Consider the following 27,553-nt stretch of genomic DNA (forward strand, 5'->3'; position numbering starts at 1 on the left):
ACATGCAATCCATTAGTGGGTCCACAGCAACCTATGAAGAGATATATATATATATCAGTACATTACAGAAGTTGGGTGTCATTTATATTTATTGTATATTTACACTATAGTATGTATTTATGTTCTCTGTGTTTTAAATCCATTTATAAGATGTGAAAGCATTTTAAAGGAAAAGTTCAATACATTCAAACTTTCAATACGTGTGTAAGCAAGCGCATGCTTTCTGGTTCCCATTGTTCACACGAGAAACGCTAAAGCATGCTTATACATAGAAAAACATCGCTTGAGTCCAACAAAATAGAATACAACATTGCAGATAAAGTTCAGAATTATACACTCTCATGTGTTCAACATCTAAAGACCTGCATCACTATATTGAGAGCTTTGCCGTTTCTAAAAGGACGTATTTGGCTGTCACGTCCTGACCAGTATAGGGGTTATTTGTTATTGTAGTTTGGTCAGGACGTGGCAGGGGGTGTTTGTTTTATGTGGTTCAGGGTGTGTTTTGTGTATGTGTTTAGGTAGAGGGGTATTTGATTTATTAGTCTGGGGTTTGTTAGTCATTGTTCTATGTTAGTATATTTCTATGTTCTATCTAGTCTTTTGTATTTCTATGTTTAGTTAATTGGGTTTGGACCTTCAATTGGAGGCAGCTGGTTATTGTTGCCTCTGATTGAGGGTCCTATAATTAGGAGTTTGTTTTTCATGGGTTTTTGTGGGAGATTGTTCTTGGTTAGCTGTTTTGCCTGACAAGACTGTCAAGTTCGTTTTGTTTTGTATACGTTGTATGTGTTTCCCTTCTTCACCATAATAAAAGAAGATGAGTATACATTTTCCCGCTGCGTCTTGGTCTCTACCCTACGACACCTGTGACATTGGGTCCTTTGTTCATGTTTATCCATGGCCCCCATACTGCAGAACAAGCAATGAGGAAGTTTATTGCTGGTGGGATAAGTTTCTCAAAACCAAGTGATTTCACCAACAACAACAAAAAACATCCCATTTACATAAAGAATAAGCTCTCTCAATCTCTCTCCCTCTTTGTCTTCCACACATTACCGAGGTCTCTCCCTCTTTCTTTCTCTCTGCTTAGTCTGTCTATCCATCCGTCCGTCTATTTCTTGTAGTGTTGAATATCCTCTCAAGAGACATTGTAAGACTCAGAGGCAGTGGCAGATTTAGACATAGGCGGCATCTTGCTGAGGGCGGCATGGGGCGCCCATACAAAAAAAAATATATATATATATATATATATATATATATATATATATATATATTTAAAAAATATACATATATTCCGAATGGTGACATTTGAGCGATCGGTTTTCTATCGCTCATTTGCACGTCATGTCAATGATATCATGTCACCGTGTGGGCCTGTGGGTCAATTAACCTTGTCGGAGTGGGCGCTCTGATTCTAGTTGGTGAGCTAGGCAGGCTACTGCCACTCAGAAGTATGAGATGGGAGGGGGAGGGGGTAGGTTGACCTCAGGTCTCCCCACTGGAAGCCCGAGGTAGGGGGAGCGAGGGATTCTATCAAATAGCACACTTCTAACTTTGTACAGTACTAATGCAATTAGTTGTGCAATTTAGTTTGTGTGTTTCTTGTTTGAAGTGCAATAGTGTAATAATAATGATATAGAATTTGTGCAATTTAGTTGTATTTGTGTTTTTTGTTTGCAATAGGCTAATAGTGTAATAGTTCAATTCTCTCTTTTATTTGTATTTATATACTACAATTTGTTTCTATTTGTCTTTGTTATTTCTTTGTTACTTGAGTCTTATTTTGTATATATTTGTATATCTTTTTAAATGTTATGATTTTTTATTTGTGTTTTTCCAAATGTCTGAATGAAAAATACAACTAACTAACTAACTAACTAGTGCAGAATGGTGCTTATTTGGGGGGAGGGGCAGAAGGGGGGGATCGCCCAGGGAGACATACAAGCTAGAACCGCCACTGCTCAAAGATATTGTAAATTAAATAATATCTGCTGCTTTGTTGTGATATTCCATATTCTCAGTTCTCCTCCTAGGCACGTTTCTGTTTGTGTTATTGGAGGCATGTTTGTGTTACAAACACCCAGTGTGTGCACACACACAAAGTATCTGTCTGTGCCTCCAACCTGTCTTCAAGGTTTCTGCTATGAGATTTAAGAGCTCGACTTGACATGTCATCAAAGCCTCTAAACAACATAGATGCATTTGGATGAGGTGTACTGAACTACACACCGTATGTCTTCTTCACTGGCAAAGATGATGACTGCCCGGGAGTGGTGCGTTTCCAGCAGTTGTTGGATGGCTTTGTCATAATCCTCTAGCTTGGGGTTGTGGGGAATTTTTAAAGACTGTGCGATGCAGATCCCACCTTTAATTCAGAGAGAGAGAGAGAAAGGAGAGCTGATGAGACTTCTGGGATGTTTACCCACAGAGACACACACATATGAGAACACGTACACACGAACATGCACACACTTGAAACCCTCAAGTCAAGATCGTGTTAATCCTTTCTAATGGAAATCAGATCCAAAGTGGTTCTGAAAGACACATTTGTATTGTTTATTCATCCTTGCAATAGGGTCTCTGTCTTTCCAAGATAGTTGAGTGAAAAAATATACATCTACTATACATCCCATTTACATTTGAGTCATAAATGCTGTGAGCTGAGTGATTTACAGTAAGTGGTACATCACTGGGGATGAACAACAGCATAAAAATGAACAACTGAAAGAAAAACCCTCAAATTAATAGTGGGATCCATTTCTTAATAGAGGGCTGTGGGTGAATAATTACAGTACAACAGAAGACCAAACCAATATGAAACTGTGTCAACAGGGTAGAAGGAACACATAAATACACTTTTCACACTTTGTGACCACAGATTAAAAAGTTGTCCCTTCCCCATTGACTTTTCATTTAACGTCATTTTTAGACACACCGCAATGGACAGTAAACCAATCAGATCTGGAGACAGGCTACACAAACAAGGAGGATATTGACAATGAATCATGTTCAGACAGGTCAGTGCTAATGAGTTTGTACAGGATGAAAGGTACTGATTGCTCCCGTGCGTCGCTAAATAGGTATTAGATATTTGGCGAGCCGACCGTGACAGTCACCTCAGAGATATGCCCAAAACTTAGTTGGCAATTGTCCTTGAGGGAATAGCGTAATCCATGGTTGTCTGAATCTTAAATGAAGGGCCTGTAATATGACCTAATTTACTCCTGTCAAGAGTTAAAGGTCATCTTTAAATATTGTCCCGTAGCTCTGTGTTGAGCTGAGGAAAACACTGGTGCTGGAGGAGAGACTGCAGCCACCATTTTGTGAGAAGAAAAACAAACAATAAGTTTGACAGATGTTTTGTCATCCTCGGCACACATTCAATGTCTCCTTATGTAAATATAAAAATCAAATCATATCTTAAACAAATACCTTAATTGCATTCCTTCCGCTGGAGCAGATGTGAGAGCATAGGCCAACCTAACCTTTTCCAGCGGTTACTGTACTCATATAGAGTAAATGGACATTATTGTGCACCTTAAGACACATCATAGTTAGAACTAGATGATGAACGCCATTCAGGCTTGGTCCTGAGTTAACACCCAGCCTTCTCTATCCAAACCAATTAAAATTTCTCTGACTCAAGCACTCCTAATATCAGATAACCTTCCCAACATTGGGTTGGTTTCCCTGAGTAGACAGAGAAATGGGAGGAATCTTCTAATTGGTCATCTGCTCAGGCTCATTACTTTGATATAAACAGCTTTGAGCTTGCAGAATAGAAACCACATCTCCATCTGTTTACTGGGCTACATCTAAAAAGAGCTCCATCTAAAGGACTCCTTCCTAGCTCTCCCTCTCTCCTCCATCCCCCTCTTACTATCTCCACAGCAGCAGCCATAGACCGAATTAGAAAATATTGCTGATTCCCAGACAATATATCTCTACAAAGACAGTTAGGGTGGCTCCTGTAATCCCCCATAAGTGGACAGAACAAAAATGCTGAGCTCCTTTTGTAGCTTGTTAAATGCTTGGGGATTGGGCTCTCCTGTTAAAATGAAAAGGGCAGTCTGCTATTGTGGTGCATCTGTGGAGCTGTAGCAGCAGAGACAGAGGCAGCAGTAGCAGCAGCCGAAGGGTCTCATAGGGACACCACTACAGCTCCATTTCAGCACAGAGATTCAACATGATTCTTCAGGGCTCTAGGGGTGCTTCTGCCACTGCTACGAACGAGGTTTACTTTTTGGGAAACTGTCTATGTGCCTGTCTGTCTGTCGCTGGGTATTACATGTAATGAGGATTAATTCACCATAAAATGTAGATCTAGATTTTAGGGACAATAAGAATATGCTTGTCACTGTCACAGTGTGTATGGGAAGCAGAGGCCACACTTGAAGCTGGTAGCTGACAGAGACATGGGTCATGGCAGACAGCCACTGATGAAGATAAGCAGCCTTTTGAGTGGTTTTCCTTTCTGAGCACCAGGCTTGAACATGTTGTGAGGACTAGACTGCCCCGAAGGCTGTAGACTGGCTGTGTGCTGTGCAGCCAAGGCTAAATTATTGAATGACTTCAGAATTCCTCGTCAGTCGGCCAAGATGGGAAAACCAGGCAGAGCCATCAGAGCCAGAAGTCTACTGCTGTGGGTCTGAGTGTCTTCACCTGCCACTGGCAGAGTGTCTTATCTCTGGACATGAAAGAGAGAGCTCTCCATTCACACAGCAGCCACTGGAATAAAGAGCAGTGCAATGTTTATTTTGGAGAAAAAAAATTATAACTCAGAGATAAATGCAGGGGATATCATAGAGTGGAATGTTTTACTCCTCACACTGCTCTATGTGGTGAATTCAAATCTTACATAAAGGAGATTCTAAGTATTTGTTTTTAGTGAAATTATAATCCTATGACTTTTCAATGTGCTACTGGTTGGTATCTACATTAAACATCCTCCCCCCACTCTAACTCGATGCTCCACATTTCCCAGTTTGGTTAATATATCACAGATAAAATAATGATTTAATTCATCAGGCTTCTGCTAGGTCTGGGCTAAGTGCCACAGGTTGTGTGCTGCATTAAAAGCTTCAAGTGTTCATCCCCATATCCCAAAATGGGGGGGAATTAGACCGTGGCGTTTCAGGAAACTCCCCTGAAATCCGGGTGGTTCCTAATGGACTCAACACCCTCCCTACCTATTTTGCTCTGACCCCACCGCCCCTCCCGCAGAACCACCCCAGCCCCGAGGGGGATCCATAATTCTCCAATTATATTTATCACCTCCAGAGCAGAGGCAGAACTACTACAGGCTCCCTCCACTACCACTTTCCTCCCAATGCAGCTCCTCCCAATGCAGCTCAAGTGGGAGCCCGCAGAAATGGAATGCCATTCCTACTCTGTACATGTGAGCCCCTTACGTCATTCCTTCCTTATACCATATTCCATTCCACTGTCATGTTCACCCTAGAAGAGAGATGGGATGGCTGCAGGAGCACACTGTTCCAGTTTAGAACACTCACCTTACGAGAACACATCAAGCTGTTGGTCAAATACTGAGGGAAAGCCAGTGAAGTCACTTCTCACTGCAAAATATTCGGAGTGTAAATTGACAGGTTTATCGCAGTTCAAATAAGTGATATGAAAACACGACTGTGGCAGCATTATAATGAGGTCTGTGTGTAGCTTGTGTAGAGGAGTCGGGCGCAGGACAGCAGATATGAGTAAATAAACGTAATTTACTCAAAATAGGCAAATACAATACAATAAAGCAAGCCCACATAACGGACCGTATAACATACAAACAATCGCTCACAAAAAAACATGTGGGAACAGTGGGTTAAATAATGTACAAGTAATTGGGGAAGTGAAACCAGGTGTGTAAAACAAAGACAAAACGAATGGAAAATGAAAAGTGGCCCGGCAATGGCTAGAAGGCCGGTGACGTTGACCGCCGAACGCCGCCCGAACAAGGAGAGGGACCGACTTCGGCGGAAGTCATGACAGTACCCCCCCTTGACGCGTGGCTCCAGCAGCGTGCAGACACCGACCTCAGAGACGACCCGGAGGACGAGGCGCAGGGCGATCCGGGTGGAGACGGTGGAACTCCCGCAGCAACGAAGGGTCCAGGACGTCTTCCACAGGCACCCAGCATCTCTCCTCAGGACCGTACCCCTCCCACTCCACGAGGTACTTAAGGCCCCTCGCCTGACGCCTCGATTCCAGGATGGCTTGAACAGCATATGCCGGGGCCCCCTTGATGTCCAGAGGGGGTGGAGGAACCTCCCGCACCTCAGAGTCCTGGAGTGGACCAGCCACCTCCGGCCTGAGGAGAGACACATGGAACGAGGGATTAATACGGTAATATGGGGGAAGCTGTAACCTGTAGTATACCTCGTGCAGTCTCCTCAGGACTTTGAATGGCCCCACAAACCACGGACCCAGCTTCCGGCAGGGCAGGTGGAGGGGCATGTTTCCAGTCAAACACAGGGGCCTGACTGAGGTGGCGGTCGGCGCTCGCCTTCTGTCGCCTCACGGCTCGTTACAGATGCACATGAGCAGTGTCCCAGGTCTCCTCCGAGCTCTTAAACCATTCGTCCACCGCAGGAGCTTCGATCTGGCTCTGATGCCAAGGTGCCAGAACCGGCTGATACCCAGGACGCACTGGAAAGGGGAGAGGTTAGTGGAGGAATGTGGGGGAGTGAGTTTTGGGCCATCTCTGCCCAGGGGATGAACGACGCCCACTCCCCCGGCCGGTCCTGGCAATATGACCACAGAAACCTACCCACGTCCTGGTTTACTCTCTCCACCTGCCCGTTACTCTCGGGGTGAAAACCTGAGGTGAGGCTGACCGAGACCCCCAGACGTTCCATGAATGCCCTCCATACTCTGGACGTGAACTGGGGACCCCGATCAGAGACTATGTCCTCAGGCACCGCGTAGTGCCGGAAGATGTGAGTGAACAGAGCCTCTGCAGTCCGTAGGGCCATAGGGAGACCGGGGAAAGGAAGGAGATGGCAGGACTTAGAAAACCGATCCACAACAACCAGGATTGTGGTGTTGCCCTGTGAGGGAGGAAGATCCATCAGGAAGTCCACCGACAGGTGCGACCTCGGCCGTTGTGGAATGGGGAGGGGTTGTAACTTCCCTCTGGGCAGGTGCCTGGGAGCCTTGCATTGGGTGCACACCGAGCAGGAGGAAACATAAACCCTCACGTCCTTGGCCAAGGTGAACCACCAGTACTTCCCACTAAGGCAACGCACCGTCCGATTGATGCCAGGATGACCAGAGGAGGGTGATTTGTGGGCCCAATAGATCAAACGGTCGCAGACAGCAGACGGAACGTACAGACGCCCAGCTGGACACTGCGGAGGAGTGGGCTCTGTGCGTAATGCCTGCTCGATGTCCGCGTCCAACTCCCACACCACCAGTGCCACCAGGCATGAGGCCGGAAGTATGGGAGTATGATCCATGGAGCGCTCCTCTGTGTCATACATCCGGGATAGTGCGTCTGCCTTAGCGTTCTGGTAACCTGGCCGGTAGGACAGAGTGAAAACAAAATGGCTAAAGAACATGATCCACCTTGCCTGGCGAGGGTTCAGTCTCCTCGCCGCCCAGATGTACTCCAGATTGCAGTGGTCAGTCCAGATGAGTAAAGGGTGTTTAGCCACCTCAAGCCAATGTCTCCACACCTTCAGAGCCTTGACAACAGTCAACAGCTCCCGGTCTCCCACATCATAGTTTCGCTCCGCCGGGCTGAGCTTCTTCGAAAAGAAAGCACAGGGGCGGAGCTTCGGTGGCGTGCCCGAGCGCTGAGAGAGCACGGCTCCGATCCCAGCCTCGGACACGTCCACCTCCACTATGAACGCCAAAGAGGGATCCGGATGAGCCAGCACGGGAGCCGAGGTAAACAGATGCTTCAGGAGACCAAAAGCCCTGTCTGCCTCAGCCGACCACTGCAGTCACACCGGTCCCCCCTTCAGAAGTGAGGTAAAGGGAGCCACTACCTGACCAAAACCCCAGATAAACATTTACATTTTACATTTTAGTCATTTAGCAGACGCTCTTATCCAGAGCGACTTACATTCATTTCATACATTTATTTTTTTTTTTTTTTTTTAAACCTCCGGTAGTAGTTGGCAAACCCTAGAAACCGCTGCACTTCCTTTACCGTGGTGGGAGTCGGCCAATTACGCACGGCTGAAATGCGGTCACTCTATCTCCACCCCTGAAGTGTAAATGCGGTACCCTAGGAAGGAGATGGACTGTTGGAAGAACAGACATTTCTCAGCCTTGACGTACAGGTCATGCTCCTACCAAGCAACCTGCGCACCAGGGACACATGCTTGGAGCAAGTAGCGGAGTATATCAGAATGTCGTCAATATACACCACTACACCCTGCCTGTGCAGGTCCCGGAAAATCTCGTCAACAAAGGCCTGGAAGACTGACGGAGCATTCATCAACCCGTACGGCATGACGAGGTATTCATAGTGCCCTGAGGTGGTACTAAATGCCGTCTTCCACTCGTCCCCCTCCCGGATACGCACCAGGTTGTAAGCGCGCCCCGTGTATTGACTCGATCGCACTGGCGATAAGAGGCAGCGGGTAGCTTACCTCACAGTGATCTGATTGATACCCCGATAGTCAATACACGGATGCAGACCTCCATCCTTCTTCTTCACAAAAAAGAAACTCGAGGAGGCAGGTGAAGTGGAGGACCGAATGTATCCCTGCCCCAGGGATTCAGAGACATATGTTTCCATAGCCGCCGTCTCCTCCTGTGACAGATGATACACGTGACTGCTGGGAAGTGCTGCGCCTACCAGGAGATTTATCGCACAATCCCCCCGTCAATGGGGTGGTAATTGAGTCGCCTTCTTCTTACAGAAGGCGAGAGCCAAATCGGCATATTCTGAGAGGATGCGCACGATGGAGACCTGGTCTGGACTTTCCACCGTAGTCATACCGATGGAAACTCCCACACACCTCCCTGAGCACTCTCGTGACCACCCCTTGAGAGCCTTCTGTGGCCACGAAATAGTGGGGTCGTGACAGGCCAACCAGGGTAGGCCCAGCACCACGGGAAACTCAGGAGAATCAATAAGGAAGAGACTGATTCTCTCCTTGTGACCCTCCTGCGTAACCATGTCTAGTGGAGCGGTGGCCTCCCTATTTAGCCCTGACCCTAATGGTCGACTATCTTGGGCGTGCACAGGGAAGGGCATATCCACAGGAACCAGGGGAAGCCCTAAACTATGGGCAAAAGAATGGTCAATAAAATTCCCAGCTGCACCTGAATCTATGAGCACCTTATGCTGGGCATGCGGGGAAAACGTAGGAAATTTGATAAACACATACATGTGAGCAACAGGGGGCTCTGGGTGAGCCTGGTGCCGACTCACCTGGGGTGACACGATGGTGCCCTGCCTTCTGCCTCGACTCCCTGAGGAACCCCCCCCAGCACCGACCAGCAGTGTGCCCTCTGCGGCCACAGATGGTGCAGGGAATGGCCCCTCCTCCGGTCGCCCTAAGTGCAGCACCTCCCAGCTCCATGGGCATTGGAGCGGAGGTGCTGGGGGATGGAACTGACAGGCCCAAATCCGGATGTCCGCGGGCAGTCAGCAGGTTGTCCAGACGGATGGACAAGTCCACCAGCTGGTCCAACGTGAGGGTGGTGTCTCGGCAGGCCAACTCCCGACGGATGTCCTCGCGCAGACTGCACCGGTAGTGATCAATCAGGGCCCTGTCGTTCCATCCCGCGCTGGCGCCAGGGTCCGGAAGTCCAATTCAAAATCCTCAAAATCCAAATGCTCCTCATCCCCTGCCTCAGTTGGAACAGTCGTTCACCCGCCGCTCGACCCTCAGGCGGGTGGTCGAAAACTGCCCGAAAGCGGCTGGTGAACTCTGCGTAATGGTCCAACGTTGCATCTCCTTCACTCCATACGGCGTTGGCCCACTCCAGGGCTTTGCCTGAGAGGCAGGAGATGAGGGCGGACACGCTCTCACATCCCGAAGGAGCCGGGTGGACGGTCGCCAGGTAGAGCTCCAGCTGTAGTAGGAATCCCTGGCATCCGGCAGCCGTCCCATCATACTTCCTCGGGAGCGTGAGCTGAATCCTGCTGGGACTGGGTGAAGGAGGGGTGGACAGTGGGGTCGACGGTAGTGGGGCTGGTGGAGGTGCTGGAAATCCTCCTCCTCTCTCCCAACGATCCATCGTCTGCAGCACGCGATTCATGGCGGTGCCCAGACGTTGCAACATGGTCGCGTGCTGCTGGACGTAATGAGGTCTGTGTGTAGCTTGTGTAGAGGAGTCAGGCGCAGGACAGCAGATATGAGTAAATAAACGTAATTTACTCAAAATAGGCAAATACAATACAATAAAGCAAGCCCACATAACGGACCGTATAACATACAAACAATCCCTCACAAAAAAACATGGGGAACAGAGGGTTAAATAATGAACAAGTAATTGGGGAAGTGAAACCAGGTGTGTAAAACAAAGACAAAACAAATGGAAAATGAAAAGTGGATCGGCGAAGGCTAGAAGGCCGGTGACGTTGACCGCCGAACGCCGCCCGAACAGGAGAGGGACCGACTTCGGCAGAAGTCGTGACAAGCATACTGCAATTCATTTAAGAGTCTGTGGGAGTATCTACTCCTCAAACACGCTTGCATGAGTCTGTTTTTCCTCTTTGATTAACAAACTCCATCGCTCCGGACTCAAGCCGAGGAAAATGCAAACTACATGAATCTTTCCTTGCTTCACTTCTAAAGAAAAGACAACTCATTCGCATAACTTAACGTAGCAGCCGTAAAAAGGGGGTCCCGCATCCATTTTTCAGGAGAAACGGAAGTTAGAATGAAAAAACTGTACATTGGTTTCGAGGAGAGTGCATTCGCATGAAACTGAAAGGGTGGAAGACTACCCAAACAAGGGGGAAAGAAGACAGTGGAAAACAGAAGAGATCAATACAAGCTGACCATCAATCTAGTCTCTACTCAGGATAATGGGCGGCCATATTGCATTAGTCCGGTGGGTGCTTGAAGTGGGGAAGCGAGAATGCTACTAATGCATCTGACATTTCACTCTCACCAAAAGAATAAGGAGCCCACAAAACATCTCAAGGCCCTACAGATCAACTCAAACAATATACTGTGGGTGTATTTAGGTCTGAAAGTTTCTCTCTGAATGTTGTTGTTGTTATTTCTATTGCACCACTGCTGCTTCAGTGCAGGTACAGTATGTTGCTTGCTGCAAGTGATGCTGCAACTAGCCCATTCTTTGATGTTATAAATATACAGAGTTATGTCATAACGTAATCAATTATTTTATTCAAATCACAATGCCTAGAGTGTGCAGGGCTTCCATTGAGGTAAATGATTCCTATTTGATTTGTATGGGAATACAGAACATTCCCTGACTGCAGCTCTATTGTAATGGATGAGTCAACAATAACAGCAATATTCTATAATTTCTAACCCCCTTGTCTGTGATATTTTTAAATTCAAGACAATAACATCAATAACATAATTTTGCCGACTCTATGCTGAGACACAAACACCAGTGAAGGAAATACAAGAGAGAAAACAGTCTGGTAGCTGCAGACCCACCGTGTGCATTGGAGGATGTAACAAGCTGAAATATAAACCCAGCCAAAATAACCCACTAAATCATCCAGACTTTTCTTTCCAATTCCATCTCAGTGTTCTACAGAGGCTCCTCCTGCAGCTGTTCTCTCCAGTGCCACAGCAGCCTCTTAAAGTTTTAATGAGTGATCAGACTACACATGAACGTGCACAGATTAAATATTCATGTCCGCTGGACTTCTGATCATCGCCCATGGGATATCGTTAGCTCTCTCCCTTTCAGAGGTTGGCATACACTAGCATCACTCCTCAGTACCAAAGTTCGGAGATTGGTCGACAGGGATCTAGCTAGTAAGTGCAAATTACAGGAAATTGATTGGGATCTGTAAGGTCAAGATGAGAATCAGGAAGTAACCTTGGTTCCCTTGGTACAGTGCTATTGCCAGGGGAGGAGTTGTATGAATGGTGAACTGTGGATCATGGAGTGTAATTTCTTGGGCCAGATGATGAAATATCTAATCCTTTCTTAAAGCAGCACCTCTGTCACTTGGATGGAAATGGAATTGAGAGTGAACCCACACAACGAATATTGCCAGCACCCACAGAACAAACTCTTATATTCTTAGAACATATTTTACCCTAGGACACTCACAGAACTGAATGTCACTCACAGAACTAAAAGTCACTATGTTAATTGTTGTCAAGCCAATTAATACTTCTTAATTTATTACAAAATATAATTTTCAGCATGGCATTTATAGCAAATTGTAGGTCCATAGTGATCCCTAGATGGACAAAACAGCTCCCCCTCGTCCCCCCTGCGTGTCACCCTTTCTGTGCCCCCCCCCCTCCTCTCCAGCCTTTCAGTGTACTGCCCATCTCAAAACACTCACCTGTCTGTATGGGACCCAGGGTAAAAAAGGCTTAAAGAGGAACAACACTGCTCTAACTGTAATTGACGGCTACAGCACTTTGAGAAATAAATCCCAAAATAAATCGTACCATAGTATCTTATCATTTACAGTAACATTTACACTACTACTTCCATAACTCACCAGCCTCCTTGGAGATCTGTTGGAAGGTTTCCACGCCCTTCTCTCCGTAGCTGCCCTCAGAGGCCACGGTGGACACGTAGGTCCAGCCCAGGGCTCTGATGATGTCCACCATGGCTTGGACCTGGAATGAGTCTGGAGGAACCACCCGAGAGAAGAAGTCATAGCGCCTGTCATCACTCAGCTCCGGGGCCGTGGAGGCGTAGCTGATCTGAGGGATCTGATTGGAGGACAAAGAGGAAGTGATGTTTACTCCTCTATTGTTCAAGAAGGTGCAGCAACAGTATACATAATTCAACCCTATTCATTATATTTCTGTCTGCAACATTCGGAATATTTTACCTCAGTAAATACATCTGACTAAATATACTTATTATTGGTGGTAGATGACGTGAGTTCCAAACAGACAGACAATGAAAACCACTTTGAGACCTAGTAACAAGCACTGTATAAAAGCAATTCATTATCATCATTATTACTATTAAGCTATTTATCATAATTTGAGATGTACCCTGTTCCCTACAATTATCACAGACAGCTTGGCTCATCAAACCTCCGGTTGACTTTACAGGTGACATGTAGCTAATTGAAATAGCATGTGAAAAGAAAGGAGATAACCCAGACACTTGCCGTGTCCGAATACCCATACTTGCGTCCTAAATACTCACGTTTAAGTATGCGAAAAAATTAAGTTTAATAGTATGCGACATTTAGAAAATCAAGTATACTTTATATGCCCGGATGTCATACTCTTTTCGGCTTTGACAACAGCTGATCAATTAGATATGGGGATGCACTACCGAAATCAACGAATAACAAAAAACTACGCAATCGCGCATGACGCATTCTCAGTATGTGAAAATGTAGTATGTGAATTTTCAAAAATCTAGTATGGTTTAAATGCCAGGATGTTATACTCATTTAAATCAAATCAAATTTATTTGTCACATACACACGGTTAGCAGGTGTTAATGCAAGTGTAGCGAAATGCTTGTGCTTCTAGCTCCGACCATGCAGTAATATCTAACAAGTAATCTACCAATTCCACAACAACTACCTTGTACACACAAGTGTAAAGGAATGAATACGAATATGTCCATAAAAATATATAAATGAGTGATGGCCGAACGGCATAGGCAAGATGTAATAGATGGTATGGAGTACAGTATATACATATGAGATGAGTATTGTAGGGTATGAAAACATATAAAGCGGCATTGTTTAAGGTGGCTAGTGATACATTACATCAGGATGGCACAGAGTACAGTATATACATATGAGATGAGTAATGTAAGTTATGAAAACATTATATAAAGTGGCATTGTTTAAAGTGGCTAGTGATACATCTAATACATCAAGATGGCAAGATGCAGTAGATGGTATAGCGTACAGTATATACATAGGAGATGAATAATGTAGGTTATGTAAACATTATCTAATATAAATAATATAAAGTGGCTAGTGATAAATTGATTACATCAATTTTCCCATTATTAAAGTGGCTTGAGTTGAGTCAGTATGTTGGCAGCAGCCACTCAATGTTAGTGATGGCTGTTTAACAGTCTGATGGCCTTGAGATAGAAGCTGTTTTTCAGTCTCTTGGTTCCAGCTTTGATGCACCTGTACTGACCTCGCCTTCTGGATGTTAGCGGGGTGAACAGGCAGTGGCTCGGGTGGTTGCTGTCCTTGATGATCTTTTTGGCCTTCCTGTGACATCGGGTGGTGTAGGTGTCCTGGAGGGCAGGTAGTTTGCACCCGGTGATGCGTTGTGCAGACCTCACTATCCTCTGGAGAGCCTTCCGGTTATGGGCAGAGCAGCTGCCGTACCAGGCGTTGATACAGCCCGACAGGATGCTCTCGATTGTGCATCTGTAAAGGTTTGTGAGTGTTTTTGGTGACAAGCCAAATTTCTTCAGCCTCCTGAGGTTGAAGAGGCGCTGCTGCGCCTTCTTCACCACGCTGTCTGTGTGGGTGGACCATTTCAGTTTGTCCATGATGTGTACGCCGAAGAACTTAAAACTCTCCACCCTCTCCACTACTGTCCCGTCAATGTAGATAGGGGGCTGCTCCCTCTGTTGTTTCCTGAAGTCCACGATCATCTCTTTTGTTTTGTTGACATTGAGTGCGAGGTTATTTTCCTGACACCACACTCCGAGGGCCCCCACCTCCTCCCTGTAGGCCGTCTCGTCGTTGTTGGTAATCAAGCCTACCACTGTAGTGTCGTCTGCGAACTTGATGATTGAGTTGGATGCGTGCATGGCCACGCAGTCGTGGGTGAACAGGGAGTACAGAAGAGGGCTGAGAACGCACCCTTGTGGGGACCCAGTGTTGAGGATCAGCGGGGTGGAGATGTTGTTACCTACCCTCACCACCTGGGGGCAGCCCGTCAGGAAGTCCAGGACTCAGTTGCACAGGGAGGGGTCGAGACCCAGGGTCTCGAGCTTAATGATGAGTTTGGAGGGTACTATGGCGTTAAATGCTGAGCTGTAATCGATGAACAGCATTCTTACATAGGTATTCCTCTTGTCCAGATGGGTTAGGGCAGTGTGATGACCTATTGGGTCGGTAAGCAAATTGGAGTGGGTCTAGGGTGTCAGGTAGGGTGGAGGTGATATGATCCTTGACTAGTCTCTCAAAGCACTTCATGATGACGGAAGTGAGTGCTACAGGGCGGTAGTCATTTAGCTCAGTTACCTTAGCTTTCTTGGGAACAGGAACAATGGTTGCCCTTTTGAAGCATGTGGGGACGACAGACTGGGATAAGGATTGATTGAATATGTCTGTAAACACACCAGCCAGCTGGTCTGCGCATGCTCTGAGGACACGGCCGGGGATGCCGTCTGGGCCTGAAGCCTTGCGAGGGTTAACACGTTTAACTCACATTGGCTGCGGTGAAGGAGAGCCCGCAGGTTTTGGTAGCGGGCCGTGTTAGTGGCACTGTATTGTCCTCAAAGCGAGCAAAAAAGTTGTTTAGTCTGTCTGGGAGCAAGGCATCGTGATCCGCAACGGGGCTGGTTTTTCTTTTGTGGTCCGTGATTGACTGTAGACCCTGCCACATACCTCGTGTCTGAGCCGTTGAATTGCGACTCCACTTTGTCTCTGTACTGACGCTTAGCTTGTTTGATTGCCTTGCGGAGGGAATAGCTACACTGTTTGTATTCAGTCATGTTTCCGGTCACTTTGCCCTGATTAAAAGCAGTGGTGCGCGCGTTCAGTTTTGCGCGAATGCTGCCATCAATCCACGGTTTCTGGTTGGGGAATGTTTTAATAGACGCTGTTGGTACGACATCACCGATGCACTTGTTAATGAACTCGCACACCGAGTCAGCGAATTCGTCAATGTTGTGGTTCGCAGCAATGCGGAACATATCCCAGTCCACGTGATCGAAGCAATCTTGAAGCGTGGAATCCGATTGGTCGGACCAGCGTTGAACAGACCTGAGGGCAGGAGCTTCCTGTTTTAGTTTCTGTCTATAGGCTGGGAGCAACAAAATGGAGTCATGGTCAGCTTTTCCAAAGGGAGAGCGGGGGAGGGCCTTATATGTGTCGCGGAAGTTAGAATAACAGTGGTCTAGGGTTTTGCTACCCCTATCACAACCGATATGCTGATAGAATTTGGGGAGCCTTGTTTTCAGATTAGCCTTCTTAAAATCCCCGGCCACAATAAATGCAGCCTCAGGATATGTGGTTTCCAGTTTACATAGAGTTCAATGAAGTTCTTTCAGGGCCGTCGATGTGTCTGCTTGGGGGGGGGGTATACACGACTGTGATTATAATTGAAGAGAATTCTCTTGGTAGATACTGAGGTCGGCATTTGATTGTGAGGAATTCTAAGTCAGGTGAACAAAATTACTTGAGTTCCTGTATGTTGTTATGATCACACTACGTCTCGTTAATCATAAGGCATACACCCCCACCCTTCTTCTTACCAGAGAGATGCTTGTTTCTGTCGGCGCGATGCGTGAGGAAACCAGGTGGCTCTTAGGCTCTTCATCTAGCAGAATTCGAAACACATTTCCACAATGCATTGGAAGAGGTGGGCTTCGAGTGATGGGCCCTAGCTCTCTTCAAGTAGCCAAACAACAAAACTAGGCTACTAGCTTCTGCGGCGGTGTTCAAATGTAGGCTAAATAGTTCTTGTTCTCCTTAAAATGATCACGAGTATTGCATCGTAGGCTACTGTACATCTGTGAAAACAGAAGTCTTTTTTTTCAGTGGATTTCTGTTTTCTCATTGAAAAGTGTTTTTTGTTTTCTTGGCCTTCGTCAGAGATTTTAAACAAAATTCTACACAATCTTTTATTTCTGAATGTGTCAGCACCTAGGACTTTGGATGTGGGGGCATTATTGATGTCATGTCAATCAGGCCTTTTGATTTGAACATATGGATTGTTAAGTTTTGTAGTACAGGCTACCTATTTAATTATTTAATGTATGGATCAAACCTAAGCAGTCATTCTGGTCTCATTACCAAAGATCAGTGCTTTAGTGTATTATTTACAGTAGCTATCCAGCGGTTCTGAATTTGCGATCCACTCGACTGTCCACGTGTTTCTGTGCAATAGCCTTTTGATTTGAACATTTAAAAGTTTTGGTGAGTTTACTGACTATTTGATGTAATTTATATATGTTACAGCACTTTGGTTTCACTAATAAATATTTTGAAATGTAACCAAATTATCTCTTTCTGTATTCAGTCCATTTTAAATTGGCTACAGTATTGAGTGAGTGTGGTAGTCTGACTATAACTAGCCTATAGGCCTATAACTCCATTCCCTCTCAGAGTTTAGAGAAATTAATTGAATTGTAAATTAGCTATTATCAGGCTGGTTATTGTGGTACATGTCTGTTGATTTTGGAAAAATCCACCCGCACTCGGCCCTGCCCCACCTACTCAGGCATACTCCATACTTTTTACTAAACGGTACGTGCTAAATAGTATGCGACGATGACTACATAGTATGCACTTTAAGTATGTATACGCTAGTATGAGTATTTGGGAAATGGGCACTGTTATCTCCTTACCTCTACTCACCCCTCCTCACCGGTCCACAGTGGAATCACAGAGATCTAATGAGTGTTCAGGTACAGAGCGGCTACCTTGCATCACTGTGGTGGGCTGAGAGCAACACATTGACGTGTTTGTGTTACCCCATCACACCATCTAACCTAAGCCACTGTATGAATGCCATCCATTCTCATTAGGCTGACCAGAAGCAGCCTGACACTGGGGAAACAGGAGAATGAGGACACAGCAGCCCACTGATTGGGATTCCACAGCCCTGCCTCACACAGCACTGAGTGTGAGTTTGATCCACAACTCAAAGGGGGTCAACTACATGAAGCAGACAAATAGGGGAACGGGAGGTCATGTTCAAGATAACTTAGTAAGTGTTGAACGACCAAACGTACACGCAAGTACAAAATCAGTTGTAGTTGTAAGTCAATTACACAAATTCATAGGAAGGAATACTGTCAGATGTTAGTAGCTGAACCACTTCAGCACTCGCCAGAATTGAGTGTTCTGGGTCAAAAGGATGAGAAGGCAAAGTAATGGGAAAAGCGAACAAAAAAGATTTGCATTTAAAACACACGTGGGCTCACACCCACCATCTCTCTCTCTTTCACCCTATTCCTGTCTCTCTATCTCTCTCCAAAAGTATCTATTTTCAGTGTTTGATAGGAGCTGTATCTCATCAATGTTGTTGTTGTTATAATGTGATGCACTCTGGCTCCCCAAAGGTCTTATATAGGTCTGATAGATTGTTGAGTCACATCCCATCTTTCAGGAACAGGGCTCGAAACAAACTAAAATTGTTTTCTCTCCTGAGCTTTTTGCTGCAGGGAACGATTTAAGAATCAGAAAGAGGGTTGTGTGTTATTTCGGGAGCACAACCTTGATTTCCTCCATGTCTCTTGGCCTGTTGATATAATTATTCCACACAACTTATTCTGGTCTAGGAATGTGTTAATCATTCCATCGCAATAATTCACTTTTCCAGAGCATGCTTTTTTAATTAGCACTTTGACCTCCTTCTGAATAAAAGGGATAAACCTTGAATCAGTAAATTCATGGAAGTGAGAGAAAGAGCTTCCCACATTACTACTTCTATCAGAGGCAATGGGTATAAACGGTCTGTGATTAGGATTTCACACCTTTGCACCTCTCTCTGCGCCAGCTAATGGACTACAAATTAAGCGAGATGCCTGTTTGTAATAAAAACATTGTTAAAGGTTGTAAAAACAATTCTTATACATGCAACAGTTGGACAATGGATGAAGAGACTTCAGACATTTTTAATTTGTAAAATCCATCAAATATTGACTGAATTATTATTAAAGCATAAAAATAAAAAATGCCATGGACAAATAATGGAGTAAAGGATTTTGGTGGGAATTCAGGTATTACATTTACTGTAACATTTCAAAGTTGTTCTTAGAATGCACTCATATATAGCATTTTTCTACGGCTGCCCATGCTTTCCACCTGGCTACCCCTACCCCAGTCAACAGCACTGCACCCCCACAGCAACTCGCCCAAGCCTTCCCCATTTCTCCTTCTCCCAAATCCAGTCAGCTGATGTTCTGAAAGAGCTGCAAAATCTGGACCCCTACAAATCAGCCGGGCTAGACAATCTGGACCCATTCTTTCTAAAATTATCTGCCGAAATTGTTGCAACCCCTATTACTAGCCTGTTCAACCTCTCTTTTGTGTCGTCTGAGATTCCCAAAGATTGGAAAGCAGCTGCGGTCATCCCCCTCTTCAAAGGGGGGACACTCTTGACCCAAACTGCTACAGACCTATATCTAACCTACCCTGCCTTTCTAAAGTCTTCGAAAGCCAAGTCAACAAACAGATTACCGACCATTTCGAATCCCACCGCACCTTCTCCGCTATGCAATCTGGTTTCAGAGCTGGTCATGGGTGCACCTCAGCCACGCCAAGGTCCTAAACGATATCTTAACCGCCATCGATAAGAAACAATACTGTGCAGCCGTATTCATTGACCTGGCCAAGGCTTTCGAATCTGTCAATCACCACATCTTCATCGGCAGACTCAATAGCCTTGGTTTCTCAAATGATTGCCTCGCCTGGTTCACCAACTACTTCTCTGATAGAGTTCAGTGTGTCAAATCGGAGGGCCTGTTGTCCGGGCCTCTGGCAGTCTCTATGGGGGTGCCACAGGGTTCAATTCTTGGGTCGACTCTTTTCTCTATATACATCAATGAGGTCGCGCTTGCTGCTAGTGAGTCTCTGATCCACCTCTACTCAGACGACACCATTCTGTATACTTCTGGCCCTTCTTTGGACACTGTTAACTACCCTCCAGACGAGCTTCAATGCCATACAACTCTCCTTCTGTGGCCTCCAACTGCTCTTAAATACAACTAAATGCATGCTCTTCAAACGATCGCTGCCTGCACCTGCCCGCCCGTCCAACATCACTACTCTGGACGGTTCTGACTTAGAATATGTGGACAACTACAAATACCTAGGTGTCTGGTTAGACTGTAAACTCTCCTTCCAGACTCACATCAAACATCTCCAATCCAAAGTTAAATCTAGAATTGGCTTCCTATTTCGCAACAAAGCATCTTTCACTCATGCTGCCAAACATACCCTCGTAAAACTGACCATCCTACCGATCCTCGACTTCGGCGAAGTCATTTACAAAATAGCCTCCAATACCCTACTCAATAAATTGGATGCAGTCTATCACAGTGCCATCCGTTTTGTCACCAAAGCCCCATATACTACCCACCACTGCGACCTGTACGCTCTCGTTGGCTGGCCCTCGCTTCATACTCGTTGCCAAACCCACTGGCTCCAGGTCATCTACAAGACCCTGCTAGGTAAAGTTCCCCCTTATCTCAGCTCGCTGGTCACCATAGCAGCACCCACCTGTAGCACGCGCTCCAGCAGGTATATCTCTCTTGTCACCCCCAAAGCCAATTCCTCCTTCGGCCGCCTCTCCTTCCAGTTCTCTGCTGCCAATGACTGGAACGAACAACAAAAATCTCTAAAACTGGAAACACTTATCTCCCTCACTAGCTTTAAGCACCAGCTGTCAGAGAAGCTCACAGATTACTGCACCTGTACATAGCCCATCTATAATTTAGCCCAAACAACTACCTCTTCCCCTACTGTATTTATTTATTTTGCTCCTTTGCACTCCATTATTTCTATTTGTACTTTGCACTTTCTTCCACTGCAAATCTACCATTCCAGTGTTTTACTTGCTATATTGTATTTACTTCGCCACCATGGCCTTTTTTGCCTTTACCTGCCTTATCTAACCTCATTTGCTCACTTTGTATATAGACTTATTTTTCTACTATATTATTGACTGTAGGTTCATTTTACTTCATGTGTAACTCTGTGTTGTTGTATGTGTCAAACTGCTTTGCTTTATCTTGGCCAGGTCGCAATTGTAAATAAGAACTTGTTCTCAACTTGCCTACCTGGTTAAATAAAGTTGAAATAAAATATATACATTTTCTAATGGTATCAGGTATTCTTTGAATATTTTGTGTTTAAATGAAGAAAAGAATGCGTCCCTCATTTGCATCAATACACTGGCTGAATTTACATATAAAGACATTAACATAAAGGGGTGGAACAGGGCTGCAACCACAAAACACATGCTCTGTCTTAGCCTACAGTACCTGCACTCACCTCCACCGTCTAGACGGCTTCAATTAATTACTGTTGTTGTCATGTTCTGTTGCATAATTCAACAAGTGTGTCAATAGCAGGATACCCTAAGATCAAAAATCAACACACTTGGCTCTAGATTACACCTATCTACAGTATATATACTGCGAGATCAGACATAATATCACTATAATCTGAGTGTTAATTTACAGAAGTTGCTTTCATTTCAGCGCATCTTTAAACATTTCAACTGTTTTAAATTATAACTTTTTTCAATTTCACAAAAAACGACCATCCATCAAATGAAAGTTATCTTTCTTCTCTTTCTTGTGATGCTAGTATTGAGATGATGCATTAAATCACCGATGAAGCTTTAGCGTTTTTACAGATGCAACAGAAAGACACTGTATTCCATTGAGTCCATTTCAGCCATTACCAGGGTGTGTTTGACATGTTATTACAGTATTTGTGAGGTCGTAACGTTAACGGGAAAAAAACGACAGGCACAAGCAAGAGTATAAAAGAGTTGCAAAAGTAAAATTAAAGCAATCAATTCAGCAAGATTTAAGTGACAAGATGGCTGAAAAAGAGACAGAATTTCATATGGGCAGGGCATGCGCGTTGCTAAATTTACATCTACTGTGTGAAATAGAGGGATTCAATTACAACTATTTGGAGCATTATTACTTCCTCCTCCGTGTATCATAGGAGCAAAAGGTAAACTTGTATTATGCTTGTCACTATTCTGCCTCATCAAGTCAAGCAGATTTTCTTTAACAATAAGCTTTGTAACTCTCCCATTGATCAGACTGTTCTGAGCACTCTTTCTATTAGAGGTGTTTTAAATAGACTTTGCATTCTCAATATTGCATCCGTCTCCAATTTCCCATGAATTACCTGCACAGCCAATAGAAAATAAACAGCCTACTCTAAAATACTCAATACACCTCCTGCCCTTGCTGATGTCTGACTGTGATAAGATGACTCATAGGGTCTCTACAGTACAGTTGACCCTGTTGCACATAACAATGCATAACCACATTTCTCCATTCTCTCAGTCCCACCAGAGATAAGGTTGTGTAGAGATTGCCTCCCATGCAGGCAGTTTAGACCAGGGGTGGGCAACTGCAGAATTTTGTCCCAACTCAGCACCACACAGGGCCAACTGAGCTAATTGATCAATTCAGTGATTGCCTAAATTCAACTCACCTGGTCTTCTAGGTTGGTTAGAACAAAAACATAGGTCCAGGGTTGCCTACCCCTGGTCTAGACCATAACCCAAGCACAATTAACATCTAAATGAATTGAACATGAGAATTTGAACTCAGGCCCAGAAGCGAGGAAAAAAAAGAAGATTAACAATGCCCCCTTTTCAGCATCACAATTACCCCGAGCTGATGTCTGGCACCTGTCATTTGCACTATGGATCAGAGTTAGGATTGCTATGGGTAATCGCTTGGCTTGCTCTTAAATGTATCTTGGCTGACAGGATCGATGAAAGGAAAACACAGAAGTCTGTTATAGGGAACACTTTTATTGATTTACCACCGCAAAGTGCTGCCTACCTCTCTGAATAAGAATCTAAAAAGAGAAAAGGAATGGTGAGGAGAGGAGAGAGGGGGTAGTTGAGAGAGCTGAGAGAGAGTGAGCTGAAAGAGAGAAAAAGTGGGAGAGAGCTGAGAGTGAAAACGAAGCAACTAGAGAAAGAAAAAAAGAGAGAGGGAGAGCTGAGAAAGGTGCGACAGGTACAGAGACGGAAATAAAGGAAGAGAGAGGTCCAATCGGCATACTGACATTAAATGAGATTTTTCGACCGGCGTGTTTATAAGGAAAGGTGACTAAGTGGGGTTACTGTGTAAAGGTTAGACACGTTTACTTCAGAAGGAATGTGGTGTGAAGTAAATTAGTGCGGCTTGCCCTTTCCACTGTTATTTCACATACTGCTGGCAACAAAGCAACGAGGTGGACATTTCTAAAGACGTTAGCGGTTACGTTGGGAAAACATTTGTATTGACTGAATATAGAGTCACATCCAGAATTATTGGCATCCTTGATAAAGATACTGTACAGAATACTGTACAGCTGCTACAGAAACATGCTCCAATGAGCCGTTCTGGTTCACACAAGCCAGATAAAGATGAGCAAAGAAAACTGTATAAAATAAATCATAAAAATTCTGAACTATATTGTATGCTCCTAAAATTGGTGAATTATATTATTTTACATTAATGCAATTTGATCAGAGAAAGAGATTTATTTTGGTGTTAAAACTATTGCCACTTGCGAGGAAAACAGCACAGCCTTTTTCTAATATGTTTTATTAGATTGAAGAACACATTGGAAGGAATCTTTGACCATTGCAAAATGTAGATTTTTTGGGCAATTAGCAATTTCTTTGCGGATTTTGATGTGGGCTTGAGGTTATTATCTTGCTTGAAGATCCACTTGTGGCCAAGTTTCAGCCTCCTGGCAGAGGTAACCAGTTTTTTCGCTAAAATGTCCTGGGACATGGTAAAGTTCATGATGCCGTTTACCATAACAAAGGCTCCAGAACCAGTGGAAGCAAAACATCCCCATTACAGTGCCTTGCAAAAGTATTCATCCCCCTTGGCGTTTTTTCTATTTTGTTGCATTACAACCTGTTATTTAAATTGATTTTCATTTGGATTTCATGTAATGGACATACACAAAATAGTCCAAATATGGCACCACAACAAACCTGCCAAGAGTGGGCCACCCACCAAAACTCACGGACCAGGCAAGGAGGGCATTAATCAATGAGGCAACAAAGAGACCAAAGATAACCCTGAAGGATCTGCAAAGCTCTACAGTGGAGATTGGAGCATCTGTCCATAGGACCACTTTAAGCCGTACACGCCACAGAGCAGGGCTTTATGGAAGAGTGCCAGAAAAAAAGCCATTGTTAAAAAAAGAAATAAGCAAACACGTTTGGTGTTCGCCAAAAGGCATGTGGGAGACTCCCCAAACATATGGAAGAAGGTACTCTGGTAAGATGAGACTAAAATTTTGCATTTACACAGGGAAATTCTTGAGGGAAACCTGTTTGTCTTCCAGAGATTTGAGACTGGGACGAAGGTGTCACGCCCTGATCTGTTTCACCTGTTCCTGTGATTGTCTCCACCCCCTCTAGTTGTCGCTTATTTTCCCCAGTGTATTTATCCCTGTGTTTCCTGTCTCTCTGTGCCAGTTTGTCTTGCATGTTAGTCAAGTCAACCAGCGCGTTTTTCCCATACTCCTTTTGCTATTCTCTTTTTGATAGTCATCCTGGTTTTCACCCCTGACTGACCTTGGACTACTTTCCTGCCTGCCCTGACCTTGATTCTGCCTGCCTTTCTGTACCTTTTGGACTCTGAACTGGTTTTGACCCTTTTGCCTGTCCATGACCATTCTCTTGCCTTACCCTATTAGATTAATAAATATTGTAAGACTCCAACCATCTGCCTCCTGTGTATGCATCTGGGTCTCGCCTTGTGTCATGATAGGCAGTTGTGATTATTGTGACTTTGCCATTGTAATTGTTTGTAAGCTTGTGTAGTCTAAAATGAATCTATGATCGTATGCTATCCATTTGTTTTTTTGTATGGTGTTCTTTGTACTTGGACATGATTACAGACACCTGTGTGTCTTTTGACACTATATAAACGAGTCATCTCGCAGTGTTTGTGATCATACACTGATGAAGACAGCTTGGCTGTCGAAACGTTGGATATTACATTTTTGCATCTGAGTGTCTGAGTGCGGCTCTCCCTTATTTTCAGGTTTTCTACTCCGCTAGCCAGCACCTCGCCTTAATAGGTGTGCGTTTCTTTTTCTTCTAGATGATAGGAGGTTCACCTTCCAGCAGGACAATGACCCTAAGCATACTGCTAAGGCAGCACTTGAGTGGTTTAAGGGGAAACATTTAAATGTCTTGGAATGGCCTAGTCAAAGCCCAGACTTCAATCCAATTGAGAATCTGTGGTATGACAAAGATTGCTGTACACCAGCGGAACCCATCAACCTTGAAGGAGCTGGAGCAGTTTTGCCTTGAAGAATGGGCAAAAATCCCATTGGCTAGATGTGCCAAGCTTATAGAGACATACCCCAAGAGACTTGCAGCTGTAATTGCTGAAAAAGGTGTCTCTACAAAGTATTGAGTTTGAGGGGGTGAATAGTTATGCACGCTCAACTTTTCAGTTTTTTTCTTATTTCTTGTTTGTTTCACAATAAAAATGATTTTGCATCTTCAAAGTGGTAGGCATGTTGTGTAAATCAAATGATACAAACCCCCCCCCCAAAAAATATATTTTAATTCCAGGTTGTAAGGCAACAAAATTGGAAAAATGCTACGGGGGTGAATACTTTCGCAAGCCACTGTACATCAAAGATCCACCACCATATTTTACAGTACGTTATTTTCTGCATAGGCATCCTTCTTTCGACGCCAAACCCACCACTGGTGGCTGCGTGGCAAAACAGATCTATTTTCATTTCATTTGATCATTGCACCAGTTCCAATCCATGTGCCAATGCCATTTTGCAAACTCATTGCGTTTACATTTGCTGGTTGCTCGCAATAAAGATTTTTTTCTGGCAACCCTTCCAAAGAGCCTATTGGAATGGAGGTGGTGTTTATTTATTAATTTGGAGACTTGGTGACCCATAGGGCGGCGCACAATTGTCCCAGCATCATCCGGGTTAGGCAGTCATTGTAAATAAGAATTTGTTCTTAACTGACTTGCCTAGTTAAATTAAAGGTTAAATAAGATGAAACAAAGTTCTGTATTTCTCCAACTTTGGCAGTTGGATTTTTCTTCAACTCCTTAATTGCTGCCCTGATAGTGGTATTCCGGGTTTTTAAAAATGTTTTTGTATTCATTGCCTGATTTATGAAGATAAACAAGATTTGAAGATTTTCTCTTTGTGAGTTTTTTGCCTTTTCCCATGGTGATGGATGACAAAGGGATTTTATAGGAAGCCATGGAAGGCCACAATACCGTTCCTTAAGCTGAGGTTAACTTTAAAAAGTAGAACGCTCATGCAGATGTAATTTTATTTTTAAGAATCTTTTGACACCTATCTTTTTGAGAGAAAAAAACAATATTACTTCATTAAACAAAATCTTTCTCTGAGCAATTGTATAAATATAAAATTCTATCATTTTCACATTTTTGTAAGCATATGATATAGCTCAGTCTTTTTTGCTCATCTTTATGAAGGGTACAAATCATTTTGGATGTCTTTATAGATAAGAACATTAATTTTGAGCGAGGGGAGGGATGTTTATTTTCTATTTTTAAAAATGTCTAAATTCTTGCACTTGACTTGTGTGTCTTCAATGTGTGTATTGCTCATTCTCTCATGCCTATTGCTCATTTTCTCTCAAGCCTATTGCTCATTCTCTCTCATGCCTAGTGCTCATTCTCTCTCAAGCCTATTGCTCATTCTCTCTCATGCCTAGTGCTCATTCTCTCATGCCGATTGCTCATTCTCTCTCATGCATATTGCTCATTCTCTCATAGCTATTGCTCATTCTCTCTCATGAAAGATGAACCATGCATGGCCCAATGAACAATGATTTGCAAAACATGGGTAGCATATGCTACACAGCTACAGTATGATTCTCTGAGTAATGGCAACCATCTATCTCTGCTATCACACAAGTGAATATGTTATTGTCTCCAGAGATACAATGCACAACAGACCAACTCAATGGATAACAGAGTGGGCAGTGCATACCCTCAGGGACTCTTAATCAAACCCGATCCTGTATGTAAACCATAGCCAATCATTCAGATGGAGAATCATGATCTCAGATATAGAGTCAGCCTTAGTGTTAAAAACATTGAGATCTGTCACCATAACTCAGGACTTAGCCACAGAAACTTGGACCGTGTCCTGTCGGGATTTAGTATGCAGAGTTACTCATAAGAAAAACTCAAAACATCCAGAGACAGGAGCTGAAATGTTTCCCCTAAATAGAGCTCGCCAGCTTGTAGTCCTAAAAAACTGAAATTAGTTACCTCTGGTTCGTTCAGCCATTCCCCCATCTAGATGTGTGAAGGTTAGTGTCTTTTTGGTGGGGAAGCTAATTGTCCATCATTTATGACATTTCTGGGAGTGTGTAAACGTATCTTTTTTTACTACAATATAATTTTTTTATGTTCTCTATAGATATGTACAATTAACCAATTTGGCACATTTTGGAAGACTTGATACAACATTTTGAACAGTAATGCAATGGTTCACTGAATCAGTCTAAAA

General features: G+C 44.2%; 1 protein-coding gene across 1 annotated transcript in view; it reads right to left on the reverse strand.

The window, feature by feature from the left end:
* Positions 1-27,553, reverse strand: part of LOC106571845 (metabotropic glutamate receptor 7) — a 136,495-nt gene that overhangs the window by 45,323 nt on the left and 63,619 nt on the right. Inside the window, exons 2-3 of the mRNA XM_045695915.1 lie at positions 12,638-12,854; positions 2,233-2,368 (exon numbers count right to left, since the gene is read on the reverse strand). Coding sequence (XP_045551871.1) covers positions 2,233-2,368; positions 12,638-12,854 — 353 coding nt within the window. The remainder of the gene's footprint in view (positions 1-2,232; positions 2,369-12,637; positions 12,855-27,553) is intronic.

Source organism: Salmo salar, chromosome ssa15 (assembly GCF_905237065.1).
Source record: "Salmo salar chromosome ssa15, Ssal_v3.1, whole genome shotgun sequence".
NCBI lineage: Eukaryota > Metazoa > Chordata > Actinopteri > Salmoniformes > Salmonidae > Salmo > Salmo salar.